This window comes from Pagrus major, chromosome 8, assembly GCF_040436345.1.
Source record: "Pagrus major chromosome 8, Pma_NU_1.0".
NCBI lineage: Eukaryota > Metazoa > Chordata > Actinopteri > Spariformes > Sparidae > Pagrus > Pagrus major.
The window spans coordinates 7,409,780-7,423,610 of record NC_133222.1 but is presented as its reverse complement, the minus strand read 5'-3'; the positions used below and the strand labels follow the sequence as shown (position 1 = coordinate 7,423,610).

Here is a 13,831-nt window from a genome sequence, read left to right as displayed (position 1 = left end):
GCTAACATTAGCAGTACATGGCAACTGGGATAAAACCACAAACTCTCTATCTTGCCAAGATGTGTTTAATAGTATTCGTGTCACCCGTTAATTAAAGTAGTTTGTCTCTACGACGACTTAAACTTGCGTCTCATGAAAACAAACCCGAATATACGACGTCGAAATATGACGTCACAGCCGTCGACGAGCGAGCTTCCGGGTTCGTTAGCCACAATTAGCCAGTTAGCTGTCGAGGCACAGTAGTCACGACTTTGATGGCAATTTTACATTTGCTACTCAAACCCAAGAATAAGTGTGACCAAAAAACGGAAATGCAAATGTTAATATATGTATGGACAGTGAATTAAAAGTGTATTCTACTTAAATATGGCTAAAAAATAGCTGGTTTTACTTTATAAAAAGTGCAAGAGAAACATAAAACAGGATCCAAGGTTTCAACGGGATTTGTATTGCTGTAAACAGGTCCTTGATGAACACATCAGATATGAAATAAAACATACAGTACATTCCAAGTCAGTCATTTTATGGCATAATGAGAGGAAATATGCGTATTTTAAATCGAAAAATAACATGTACAAAAGGCTACTTAATTGACTGACAGTTCACTGAACATAAAGCTGTAGCCTGAGACGTGTGATTTAATGAGCCAGAACAAATAAATGACATTATTCAATCTTCAAGGTACAACTGCAATTTACAGGTAAAGTCTATACACATAGGTCAATAAATACATTAAATTAACAACCAAAATACTCATAATATGACTAAATGATCCCATGTATTCAATCAGGTGGGAAATAAAATGTTCTTTTAAGTTATTTACAACCCACAAGTCACATTTTGTGGATTCATATGTAGAAAAATAAATAAGATCCAAAACACAGCAAAGCTAAGGAGGGTCATCACAGTGGTCCTAGTCTTCATAGATTCAGTCATCGCCTCTGCAGCACTTCACCTGCTCACACTTTGTACTTCTCCTTGGCTTGATCGTTCAGTATACAGATGTGCTGTGAAAAAAAATATATATAATAATAATGAAACCAGAGGACAGTGAATTCTTGTGTTGTGTATTTCTACTGTCTAGGAAATATATTTTCTGTTGATGTTCAACGTTTTGTGCAGCTATCATTTCGACAGGAAGTCCATGTATTGTAGAATTTTAACTGCAAAGGTCTTAAAACATACACAGATAATGCACAAATTACATATGATGAATTCAAACAGATTTATTTTTTTTTAACATAAAAAAGACTTAATTTTTAATTAAGATCTAACTTGAATAAAGTTAAGAAGGACTTAGCCTCTCTTCACCTGAATAGGCTGTTCCTCATAACAGACATTTTGACAAGTAATCGTAGCAAAAGCTCAGGTGTTACTAATGACATTAACGATGGCTCTGTTCTATTCAAGTGTACCAGTAAGCCATGAGCTTGCATGCACAATACCAGCACACTGAAACTGAAGCAGCCTCTAATTCAGCCATCGTTCATTTTTATTCACTGAGCTTTTTCTACTTCTCACACGTGATAAAGTCTTCAGTGGAAGAGACTATCACATTATATATATTATTATATATATGTAGAAAGTTTTGACCCAGCATTTAGATTATCAGACAGGGAGAAACAATTTATCATAAACACATTAAATAAATAAAAAGTGAAAAATAATTTAAAAAATATTCCCCAGAATCTGATATGGCACCTATTTGTAATCTACACAGTGACACACCTACAGTCATCCCAACAATTTCTAGTCAAATGTAAAAGCTACAAAACATGAGTCCTGTCCAAATTCTATACTACACGTTAAATGCATGCAGGTTTTTGTGCATTCACACAGCAAAAGTGACAAAAATGAAGTATACTGAAGACAGTAATTATTCATACAAAAAAAATCTTGATATTTGAACCTGGATTTACAGGATATTGATAATGCTGGGTTAATGTATATTATTCTTTACCAATGTACAAAGGAAATGTGGAAGCTCCTCACAGCTGCAAAATATTAAAATAATTGCAGATGGTTGAGGAAGGTTTTAGAAAATGAAAAGTTATTAAATATTTGGAAAAACGTTTTATCTTCTCTTTGTGTAATTGGCAGTTTAAGGTCAGTTTGATAAACATATTTCACACGTAGCATTATTTCTTGTTTGTTCAAGAGCCTCTTTTGAGAAAACAGTATCACGTATATACTGTGCACAATTAAAATATAGCACCCAATTAAACACATCTATTGACTCATAAAATGTCTGTCCTCATACTTTTCATCCGAAGCAGTCAAACTTACACTGAGATCTCTGAAGTACTCATTGTAGTCCAAAGCGTAACCCACCAGAAAGGCATCAGGCACCTCAAAACCAATGTCTGAAATACACATATAGACAGCACCAATGTGAGCCATATCAAGAAACCAAACAACTACTTACAGTGCATCTAAAATGAGACATGTAAACAATTACTGAGGCACTGTAGTGAACTAATGTTGCTCTTTTACTGTCTGTGTACGGTGGTGCTTACGCTGTAAGTGCTGTGTAGTGTTAAAGTCAAAACGCTTACAGTAACAGCTGTCCTTGAGGGACAATCTTAAAGAGATTATCCAACTCAAACCTAAAAGCATTACATAATCACAGACAGGTTGAGCAACGGGTTATCAGGCTCGTGTTAGTGCATAAGTACCAGGCTCGGCTACATTTGAAGTAGATATTCCTGAAATTAATTTTAATCCTGCAGGAAAAACACAACTTTATTAAGTAACAGTTCACCAGCCCTTCATAGAAGCAGATACACATAAGTGATGGCATGAAATGAGCTTTACCATACATTAATACACTACATCTCTCAGTGTAAAGCGAGTAAAGAGGTGCTCACAGTCTGGTCTGTACCCTGAACTCCTCGGGGTCCTCTTCACCAGAAGGCTGGAATGACAAATGAGGAAAATACAAGATATATGAACAAAAGAGAAATTAACCTGTGTGTTGTAACCACAACCTTTTCAGTGCATGTTTTAATTCTAACTTACAGGACTGATTGTCTTGATAGATCCCACAACACCTTGGCCAAAACAAATTCCTTTCTAGGAAGTTTAAAAACAAAAGCAGAGAGCAGTTATGCTTGCTATTATTTTTTAATGCTGTTATCACAAGAGCGCAGATGAATTATTTCATCATCTTGAGATCACAGAGCTCTTTTTCTGATGACAGCAGGTTAATTGTGTCGTTATCGAGAAAAGAAAAGGCAGATTTCTCGAAATAACTAAATAATGAAAAGCTCAAAAATGATTGTCTGGTTCATTTGATCACACCTGATTCAGGCATAATTAATAATTGAAGAGTACGTTGGGCATAAATGTGTAGTTTTGTTTGCTGCAGTCAGGTCAGTCTTGTTTTAAAGAAGACAAAGACGAGAGCATCTATATATGCTGGCATGGCTCTACTGATCTCTGATAAACATACAGTAAGTGATAAGAGGAAACAGCCTTATCTCAGGATAACAAAGCTTGTTTTCTTGAGATAACAAAATAATTATCTTTTGATCTCGAGAACAAAAAAGAATAATTGCAAGTGTGCCCGTTCTCGGCTTCTGCAAAGATCAACCTCTTTGTGTGTTGCTTATTTTTTATTCATAGGTGCAATGTTAGACACAAAATACAGGCTAAGTTGTGCCAGTGAGTAGAGGTCCACCGTCTTCAAGCTAAAAGAAAAGTTTAGTAAGATCTAAGATTATTCTTAGTTTCTGAAAACTTGTTTGTGGGGGCTGCATGGTGGGGCAGTGGTTAGCACTCCCGCAGTCCAAAAGCATGCAGGTTAGGTTAATTGGCGACTCTGAATTGCCTGTAGGTGTGTATAGACTATTCACTATATACAGCTGGGATCGACTCCAGCCCCCTTGTCCCACTCAAGGTCAAGCGGTTACATCTAACAGATGGATTGATATTGATCCTGGATAAATTACATACCTTGCTACCTACTGTATTTTTTTTTCTGCCATAGACTGTAGATGAAGATCTATATAAAGAGGTACCTTTATATACAGTACAGTATATGATTCTCACTCATATACAGCTAACAAAAAGCTCTGCAAATAGCCACTTTGAGCACCACAAATAAAATGATATGCAATTCTGTTGTATTGGGCTAGCAGCAGAAATGTCTGTGGCAGATATCACAAGACCTCAGCAGGAACATGGCCTGTCTGCATGACTTGATACCACAATGGCAAAGTGGGAAATGCTTGTTTGTGTGTGTGAGAGAGAAAGAGAGATAATTAAAAGTCAGACTTCTATTTAAAACAGATAGATCAGGGCAAGTTCAGAATTGTTATTCACAATGGAAGCTTAGCAAGAGACGCTTTGGCAATAAAATTACTACATGGCTGACATCACAGCAATAGAAATTACCCAACCCATATAGAGCGGATTGCATGAAAACGATCTTTATGCAAGCATCAGAGGAGGCCCACATTGCTTCAACCCATTTCCTGTTTCAACCAGCTTTCAGGAATACTTCAGAGAGGAGGCTTCTACCTCCACAGTGCAGTTAATAGTGCAGCAGATTAACTCTTAAGCTGCTTCCTCCCTCCATCACATTACATCTCTAATACAGTCCTAAAGGAGAGCGTCCATTAGCTAAGAGCACTCTCTCTGGTGACATACCAGCCAGTTATAGTTGAGGTCTATAATTCAGTTTCCTGGACTGTAATCTGAATCTGATGGTGCCTACCTTACGACTTTAACCATCTTGGGATTACATTCACTCAGCAGAGAAAGTAGCGTCTGCATCGTCCTTCCCGTCTCCACTATATCCTTTTTATAGTGCAGGAAACAGGAAGTGGTCACATTATAGTGGAGGCATAAACAAAAAGAAGCACTACTTACAGTAAAGGGGCACTATGTAGTTTTGGAGAAGAAATTCAAAGTCAGCATTTTAATATTCACAATATTAATGAGGTAATAATACACACTGAGAAATATTTATTTTTCTTCATAACTGAATAAACAAGCTGTTCTCAGAGGGAAATAAGGTCACAGAACACTGTTTTGAAGCTAGAAAGGTGGCAGGGTCCGCCACATATAAGCAAAGTAAAACAGTATGAAGTAAATTTTAAGGTAAATTTGTTTATTCAGTTTATCCAGTCATGTAACCACAGAGTGTTTATTTAGTTTGTTTGGGCATAAAAATAATCAGTCAATGAAGATCTTTCCCTTCTGATTAACATTCATTCTCCAAAACTACATAATGCACCTTTAAAAACAAACAACATTTATGCAACATAGACGTTTTACATCCAATTAGTTTTACACTTAAAATTAAAATCATTATTAAGTATGTATTCCTTTCAGGTACTGTATTGATATCATCATGATCAATACTGCAAATCAATGAGCTGGACTGATGTTGCATGCAAGCACTTTGATTTGTCAGGTGTTTACTAAATTAACCAAAGACAGTCAAACAGTTTTTTAAATGAGTTTCCAGAAAATTAACAATATCATGATATAGCTGAATGTACATATACTGATTTTATCCTTATCGTCCAAACGTAACACAGAATAAGAAATGATTGAAAATTAGAAGTCCTACCTCCACAATCAGAACGTTCTGCAGAAAATAAAAATAAAAGAACAGTTGGTGAAGTATACAGTCATACAACGACGTCTAGCTGAAGTGTATCATCTGTAGACTAACCTTGCCTGAGAGACTGGACAGCTCATCCCCACCTATGACTTTGACACTGTTTGTTGACTTGTCATTCTGAGGGACACAAAGAAGAGACGACAGTGTGATTACAGTTTGGATTAACCTTGTCTAATCTGCAGTGAGAGAATTACGAGAGAAAACCTCACCACGAATCTACATCACATTTTTTTCCTTTTAAAATGTCAGTACATTGCACCAAGAATCTCTACTCTTTGAACCCAGCAGTGAGTGACTCATTTCTGATGAAATAAGATTGCTCTCATTGGTATTTCGCCAACACACACCTCACATCAGCACAAGTGGGTCCTGGAAATGAAATGAGAAAAGGCAGCTTACACAGTAGCTCTTCACCCTAATGAAATCCACCGTCAGCGGGACTGATTTATCGCTGTTCTGATTCAGTGCTTTGATGTAGTCCAGGAGGTCTGCGAAGAACTTGTAGCCCCCTTTCAGCACACACAGAGCCACGATGTGGTGTCCCCCCATGTCCCGGATTATGTCCCGGGCCAGACGCTCTGTCCTGGATCAGACAGTAGAAGCGTGGGGGGGAGATGCATTGTAAATTACAGTGCAGTGTTCAACCCTTTACGTGATAATGCACTTAAACGTTATTGCTTTCACAGCACTGCTCTGGGCATTTAATCACTCCACATTCAAATGCACTTCAGGATGTGGGCTGCACTGATTTGTCAAACAAAATACAGTGCAGTGCTCTGCTGTAATGTTGGCACACACACCAATGCGAGTGTCAGATGACTTGACAGAAATATAATAGGAGTGTGTGGTGGTGGGTGCTGCTGTTGACTGGCTCACCTGTCCATGATGAGTCCATGGGGGATGATCACCTTCTCCAGGTCGTTCTCATAATGTCTGGGGACGCAGAAAAGGTCCAGCTCGTGGCCCTTCTCATCATCGGCGATCTGGAAAACAAGAAGAAGCGACGTCTTGAAACTGGCACTGACAGATTTTAATCACGATGAAGTGAAACACTGAGCCTCTCAACCACCTGTTTATCCCCCGCCCGCACCTGACAAACACCGATCGGGGGGGGGAAACAGGCCTCCAGCACGCGAGCAAAACAACCACACCCTTGACAAGTGCACAAGTTATCAATGAACACCAAACAAACCCGCCTGGCGATTGCGACATGTTCACAGCCCTCACCTGCAGATACGAAGCCATGTTTCCAGCGCTCGTCCGTCCTGTTCAGTCGCAGTGAAAGATCTGAGGAGTCATGCTCAGGTCCTGCGAGAGGGAGGAGTGAGAAACAGAGAGGAGAGAGGAGGGTTTGTTGACTTGAAGTGGCACTAGCTGCACTCCTCCTCACCCACTGCTGCTGCTGCTGCCGCTGCCGCTGCTGCTGCTGCTGCACACGCGACGCTCCTCCGCCGGGGTTTAAAGCGTTTACGTCAGAATCCAGTTTACCTTCCCAATAATCTGATTTGCCCGACGCAACCTGAGCTTAAAAATGCGCTGTCCTGGTCGCTGCTACTCCCCTCCGCGCGCTGCGGTCACCGTGGCGGAGACCGGTCCGTCCGCGAGCGTTTGACAGAAGCTGCAGATGACGCAGTTTTAAAAATAATACGGCGGCTGCTTCCTGTCCGCTGTGTGCTTTTATTTTGTAAAACCCATCTTATGTGTTTTTAATTTCTGTTATTTGATTTGCTGGCATCAAATGTAGCGCAAGATATTTATTTATTTATTTTGTAAACAACTTAGTAACTGCTCAAGAGCTCCCAATGGCGATATACCGATGTTGATAATAATCGTGATATTTACAAATAAAATATAGATATAATGGTAAAAAAAATTAAAAATACACATGTACTGTCATGTAAATTAGATAATACATTACCATTTAAATCATTTCCCTTTCATTCCACTCTGGCCTTAATGCTGGTTGCCATAAAATGGAAAAATTCATTAAAGCAACATTATGTAACTGTTTTGAAACAGCCTTTCTTAAAGTGTGGTCCTCCACAAGAGCCCCCTAGTGGTCAAAATGTCATGTTTTAAATTAAGTGTTTCACTATCTCTATTACCCCTTACCCCTAAATTAAAAAATAACTGCAGCACCTACATCTGACAAATTGTTACAGACCTGGGATTTGTATTTACAACAGTGGTGTTGCACTCAGAGACTGCGGGGGGTGCCAAATTGCACACAATGCCAATTTCTACATAATGTTGTAATTGTTCTTTTTGTACTTTTTTATAGTTACACTCTCTCCACCTCTTGTACACTTGTATTTTGAGTGTAATCTTTTGTCCAAAAGTGACTTAACACAAAATAAACAAAGATACATTTGAGTGAACACATTTTCTATAGATATTGCGATAATATCGTCACCTTTGATATTCAGGGCACGATAATCGTGTTGTGAAAATCTGATACAATGACAGCCCTACTTTCAATCATATTACATGATATTAACCAGATCAGGATTGAAATTTCATCTTTATTGCTATTGAATTTCTTTAACTTCTCTGTTAAATTTAAGCTCAAGATGCGTTGATGATCCTGTACTTAATTTTCCACCAATGAGGCAAATACAAACATAAGGTAGATTATAACTTGTTCCGACCTCTCTCTCGAAGTGCTATTGCCATGTTTTATAATATTCTAACTGGTACGTAAGTTTTGCAGCGTTAAAGAAATATCAATTTAAAATAAATTTAGTTGGTGTTGGAGTGCATCGCTTTGAATAGGGTCTGTCTAATTCAGGTTCTCAGGAAGATAACCTGTCCTCAATTTCATTTCAGTGTCTAATTTGGCAATCTGAGCTTTAGTGAGTTCATGCTACTCTATGGGGAATATTTACACTCACACACACATACTACCTACATCTGTTCAGTGCTTTGTTTGCCCTCTCTCTTCATAACTCCATAAAAAAAGTGATCTCAAAACACACATCAGTACATCTGCCTACTGGCCTCTCTATAATACAACAATTTACCATCTGTTTTTAAATTAGATAAAATAAGAACAGTAAAAACTGCAAAAACATCCAATTTTTAATATGATCCCAATTTAATGAGTTATACAGAAACAAAACAATTTTTTCCATATTACAAAAAAGCAATACCAGGTGTTTTACAACACCAGGAGCATGTTCTCATAGATCAGAAAACCATAGACGCGAACATCATCTCTGTACGATAATAACAGTCTTTATGAGTGCCACTTGTGACAGTGAGGCCAAATCTCAAATGACACCCCTCCCCATATAGATGCCTACTTTTAGCCTGAGACCCACATACAGAGCTGTGCCTGTGGGCAGAAAGTAGAGCACCATCCAGATGAAGGCCATGTGATTTGAGAGAGGACCTAAGAGGAGGAACACTCATTTTTTCTTCTTCTCGTCTTTCTTGGCACCATCCCCTTTCTCCTTCTCCTTATCTTTGTCCTTGTCATCTTTTTTCTCCTTGTCATCTTTCTTCTCTTTCTTGCCTTCCTCCTTTTCCTGTCCTTCCTTCTTTTCTGCGTCTCGGTTCGAAATCTTGTTGTTGATCAGGTTGTGCAGAGCCACCACAGAGCGAATGAGCGAGGCCAGGTAGACCACCAGCATCTGGTCGTTGGTCTTAAGGTAGAAGGCTTTTGTGAACTCCTAAAAAAAATTACAAAAAAAGGACAAAGACATGAGATTCAGCATCACAAAACCACGTCTACAACAATACAACACCACAAATCATATTCATATGAGATTATGATGCAATTTTATGCGGGGGTGATGAAACTACTTGATCAAAAAGGGTTTAAAATGAAATTACAAAAGCAGAGCTATGGATCAAACACAGATCTGGATTTTCCAGATATGAAACATGCAGGTATCCATCTCTAAGGACTTGCTTATGCCATTGTTATGTTGGTTAATAACAGGACTGCGACCAAGAGTTGTTCTGGTGGTTGAATATTTAATCCATAAATCAACTCTAGATAACTGAATTAAATTCATTAAAACTATGGAATTGATAAGATCACAAGATTTAACTTGTTAGACATCGTTACAGCACAATACAGTTCATACTAGTTAACATTTGAGCACAAATGTGCTGAAGCTGTATGTGTCACACTAAACTCGACTCAGTTTGCCCTCCAGTGGATAAAATAAGAAGCTCAGTTAGACATGAAAGCTAAAAGTGTAGATTTCTTTTTTCCCCCGTTCATTTTTTACACCATTAGCTGGAATTGTAATTGTGTGGCAATTATAACTAGTGTGCTGATGTTACAACAACCAACTGCTGGCGCTTAAATTTGTGCACATATCACTAAAATTAAGTAAAACCAGCTTCACTGACATCCAATAGATTTACCTTTACCGAATTTTGAAAAATAATGTAAACGATGTAAATGCACCTCAAATACAAACAGTTAGGGATAGATTATTGGGGCTGATGTTCAGCATTTTTCTGATTATTGGTATCTGTGTTTTGTGTCAGATTGCCGATAAAATAAATTAATTTTAAAATGTGCTACGTTGGCTCTGATGCAGAATCCTTCTGTCTGTGGTCTCACTAAATGGCCCACCTACAACACTACCTGATTGGTTACATGTCATACTAGCAAGTCAACACTGAAAAATCTGTATCTGCAAAGTAACTAGTAACTAAAGTTATCAAATAAATGTAGCATAGTTGACTTGTGTGAAGCAGCGAACACAGCGGTCGATCCCTACAAACAACTTACCAGCAGATTTACGTCTGGGAGCAAGTTGAAGACATCCTGCAGCTGGTAGATAATCTGGTGATTGATGGGAAGTTTGCCTGCTGTCACTCTCTCCAGGTAGGAGCGGATGTCCAACAGTTTCGAGTTGAGCCCCTTCAGGCCGTGAACCTGATTTGTGATGCGTTGTGACAGAGTGCCCACTGTGGTATCCTTGATATCTCTGTAGATTGTACGTAACATGAATACGAATGTCTTAACATTTTTTGCAAAGAGTTTATCATTTTCATCAATATGACTTTGCAAATTTATGCAATTTTGGTTATTATAATTAAACAGTAGCAGAGTTGCATAATTTACTGTAATCCAATGATTTACTATGGTGACCAAAATGGCTGTTAGGTGATTAACAGTGGAGTAAAAGTTGTGATTCGAAGGTTTGTTTAGTACCTGAGCAGGTGCTCCACACCCACTTCCTCTGCTTCCTCAGCTCCAATCTCACTGGTGACATGTTCAAATGTCTTGGATGTTGGGGTGCCATCCTAGAAATAATACATTAAATTACAACAATGAAAGGAGTTCAAACTCAACTCTAAAACAAAGTTTATTTTTTAACTAAAATATGAAGTCAGGACACTTTGAGAAACAACTGGTTTTCTATCTGCTTCAATGCAATCCATGATTCACTCACGTCGTGTATTTCCTCCACGGAGATGTATGCTTCTGTGGGAAGACCAAGATCTTTGGGCTTCACATCTATAATGACTAACACCTGGTGGGATAAAAGAGAAATATATACCAGTGAGTTATTCAACATCAGAATAAATATGAGTAGGACAAGGTGATGCACATTAAGGCGTGGAAACAGGCAAAGTAGTTACACACCGAGTTGGTACAGTATTGCTTGATGAGCTCATTGATGGCAATGTCATTCTTATGCAACTTTGGTCCTGTGTGGTACCATCCGACTATTCTTTCTCTGGCTGAAATCAAGAGCAGACAGTTATTCAAAAGGTATCACAGTCAAGTTAAAGCAACTGATTTACATGGATGTCTGCAGTGCCTTACCATTAACTTTCTTGAACATGCCATACATGTTCTCCAAGTAGTCGTGATCCAGGAACCACACTGAGTCGTCTCTGTCATCCTCGTCAAACGGCACTGGAAAGACAATGGATTAATGAAGTTTGAAACGTGATTGTGTAGCTGTCAGGGATTCATACTATTCTGTTTCATTATGGGAAGTGAACTACTAGGGACAAAAACTCAGGAGGCTCCTCATTCATTAATTTTCTTTCTCTTTCATAACTGCTCTTTATTTAATGTGTTTCTCCCAAAGTCCCCCAGTTGCTGTCAACACGACACTCACCTGCAAAACTGTTTGAGACGTCAAGAACTTTTTTCTGCCATGATCCCAGAAGGACACCAACCACTCGTTTCTGATTGCCGACTTTTCCTATCCTGTAGCAGAAATTGACAAACGAACAGAACAAATCATCTTGTTAGTTTACCATAGTTTTGTCAGAAATGAACGGCATTACTCATAAACACTGACTGAGTCATTAGCTAGCTAGGTTTCTACTTGTAAGCTAAGCTAATGCCTAACTCTTCATGTTGTCCATAACTCAAGAAATGAACGAAAAATCACTTTATTAGAAAGTACGTACTAGATAGTTGGACTACAATCAATCTAACTTTGCTACCAATTAATTTATAGGTTCAATCCATAACGTTTGCGAACACCGGCTAGCTGACGAGCTAACCTGACTCCACTGAGCTAACTAGCTTGGCCATGTCTGCATTCAGTCTAAACGGTGCTCTGACTCAGCAGGGCTACCACTAGCTTAGCTTAGCAGCAACGGTCCGTTTCTGGCTATTTTAACCTCCAACCTTCGTAAAGACTGAACACAGATATTAAACGTACTGACCTGTTAAAATGATCGACCACGCTGAGCAACACCAAGGGATGTACGACCACATTTTCCACCGCTAACTCCGGCATTTTCGCAGTCAAGATAAACAGCACAAAAACCAGCACCTCTTCACAATGACGGGCTACGCTACACTTCCGCTTGCGCTCGACGTCACTTCCGTTTCTCTTGGCAACAGAGAGACGCGGAGAAGAAGCAGAAGAGTCGAGGCAGAGAGCTGCTCACAGACAAAATGGTAGGAGCCGTGCACGTAAATTAATGCTGTTTTGTATCGGAATTGTTGTATGTTTTGCATTTATGTTGTGTCTGTATAACTGTGTCATTTAATGATACACGTATTAATGTTTACATTACTGTTAGATCACAGAAAACATTATAATTGCATCAATTATTTGAGCTAGTTGTGATGTAGCCTAGCTTAATTCACTGCCTCTACCCTTGCTAGTTAACTATAAGATAACTTGTCTGAAGTGAAATCAACTGTCTTAAATTCGTTATTATTGTCTTTTATTACTGTCTTGTCGCAGAGCCATAAGTGGGTGCTGTCATCAAATAAAATAGTATTGTATCTGATTTATTTCTGTCCTGCAGGCTGAAGTTGAGGACACACTGAAGAGGATCGAAGCCCATAAAGGTGTGATTGGAACAATAGTTGTCAACGCAGATGGTAAGCCAGCAGGCATAAATGTTAAACACAACAGTTTTCTCTGACGCAACATGTTTAAAATACAGTCTGACTGTGAAGGTTTTTATCTTTCCAGGTATTCCCATCAGAACAACTTTAGATAACTCCACAGCAGTTCAGTATGCAGGACTTCTTCGCAACCTCACGATGATGGCCAGGAGCACGGTGAGGGACATTGACCCTCAGAATGACCTCACCTTCCTCCGCATCCGCTCCAAGAAACATGAGGTCTTGGTCGCACCGGGTGAGTGTGTAGTAGTTACATTGGTAGTGTTGATGCTATGATGACATTTAATATTATCTCAGCCAACAGCTGCACCACTTTTGGCTCTACTGTTTTTATAATATCTGTACCCTCGTCTTCTCTTCTGCAGAAAATGACTTCCTGCTGATAGTCATCCAGAACCCATGTGAATAGCTGCTGGACATTTCCATGAGAGTCGGCCTTTGTTTGGTCACATGGTCGTTATTTATCCAGCAGATCTTTATCCACTGTGTTATGTTGCTCCATGCACTGCATAATCCCTCCTTTTCTACTTGGGACTCAAGTGTGTTGCCTTAATCTACATAGTGCATTATTTGTTTTATCTTTTTTTCTTTCATTTCATGTCTTTGTGTTGATATTGAATAAATCTGTGAAATAAAGCTGTTCACATACTTACCAGTTCATTCTGCTTATGGACAGATGCATCACAAATTCAGTGAAAAACATTAATAGGAAAGAGGAGAAATATAACAATGTTAAACTAGCCTTGATAAGGACTTGTTTGTAGGCTACATCAAGTTGGCAAGAGGAAAAAATCTAAGAGAGAAATAAGTGTCGACTTTTATCCAGCAGCGGAATAAATATTTAGATG

The 13,831-nt window shown here is 38.8% G+C and overlaps 3 protein-coding genes across 3 annotated transcripts; 1 reads left to right on the top strand and 2 right to left on the bottom strand.

The window, feature by feature from the left end:
* Positions 1-427: 427 nt before the first annotated feature.
* hprt1l (hypoxanthine phosphoribosyltransferase 1, like) lies at positions 428-7,255 on the bottom strand. Its single transcript, XM_073471430.1, has 10 exons — positions 7,023-7,255; positions 6,860-6,940; positions 6,509-6,615; positions 6,032-6,215; positions 5,684-5,749; positions 5,579-5,596; positions 4,718-4,800; positions 2,868-2,914; positions 2,287-2,363; positions 428-1,007 (listed from the first exon to the last, which is right to left on the bottom strand). Exons 2-10 carry the CDS (start codon positions 6,875-6,877, stop codon positions 960-962), a joined length of 648 nt encoding a protein of 215 aa, XP_073327531.1. The 5' UTR covers positions 6,878-6,940; positions 7,023-7,255; the 3' UTR covers positions 428-959.
* Positions 7,256-8,692: 1,437 nt separating this feature from the next.
* Positions 8,693-12,438, bottom strand: psmd7 (proteasome 26S subunit, non-ATPase 7). The gene is made up of 8 exons (XM_073472711.1): positions 12,287-12,438; positions 11,728-11,819; positions 11,427-11,519; positions 11,244-11,341; positions 11,050-11,130; positions 10,809-10,900; positions 10,383-10,581; positions 8,693-9,303 (listed from the first exon to the last, which is right to left on the bottom strand). The coding sequence occupies exons 1-8, from the start codon at positions 12,358-12,360 to the stop codon at positions 9,040-9,042; spliced, it is 993 nt and encodes a 330-aa protein (XP_073328812.1). The 5' UTR covers positions 12,361-12,438; the 3' UTR covers positions 8,693-9,039.
* Positions 12,439-12,456: 18 nt separating this feature from the next.
* On the top strand, positions 12,457-13,481 carry LOC141001590 (dynein light chain roadblock-type 2). The gene is made up of 4 exons (XM_073472712.1): positions 12,457-12,524; positions 12,881-12,956; positions 13,051-13,218; positions 13,349-13,481. The coding sequence occupies exons 1-4, from the start codon at positions 12,522-12,524 to the stop codon at positions 13,390-13,392; spliced, it is 291 nt and encodes a 96-aa protein (XP_073328813.1). The 5' UTR covers positions 12,457-12,521; the 3' UTR covers positions 13,393-13,481.
* Positions 13,482-13,831: the final 350 nt, after the last annotated feature.

Excerpts from the sequence above, each read along its gene's own strand:
- hprt1l (XM_073471430.1), bottom strand. Across the intron at positions 2,915-4,717 it reads AAGATGGTTAAAGTCGTAAG|CCTTCTGGTGAAGAGGACCC; the intron begins GTAGGCACCATC and ends TTGTCATTCCAG. Across the intron at positions 1,008-2,286 it reads AGTACTTCAGAGATCTCAGT|CACATCTGTATACTGAACGA; the intron begins GTAAGTTTGACT and ends TTTTTTTCACAG.
- psmd7 (XM_073472711.1), bottom strand. The coding sequence starts at position 12,360 with ATGCCGGAGTTAGCGGTGGAAAATGTGGTCGTACATCCCTTGGTGTTG. Across the intron at positions 11,131-11,243 it reads AGCAATACTGTACCAACTCG|GTGTTAGTCATTATAGATGT; the intron begins GTGTGTAACTAC and ends TTATCCCACCAG. Across the intron at positions 10,582-10,808 it reads GGTGTGGAGCACCTGCTCAG|AGATATCAAGGATACCACAG; the intron begins GTACTAAACAAA and ends TACAATCTACAG.
- LOC141001590 (XM_073472712.1), top strand. Across the intron at positions 12,957-13,050 it reads AATAGTTGTCAACGCAGATG|GTATTCCCATCAGAACAACT; the intron begins GTAAGCCAGCAG and ends TTATCTTTCCAG. Across the intron at positions 13,219-13,348 it reads TGAGGTCTTGGTCGCACCGG|AAAATGACTTCCTGCTGATA; the intron begins GTGAGTGTGTAG and ends TCTCTTCTGCAG.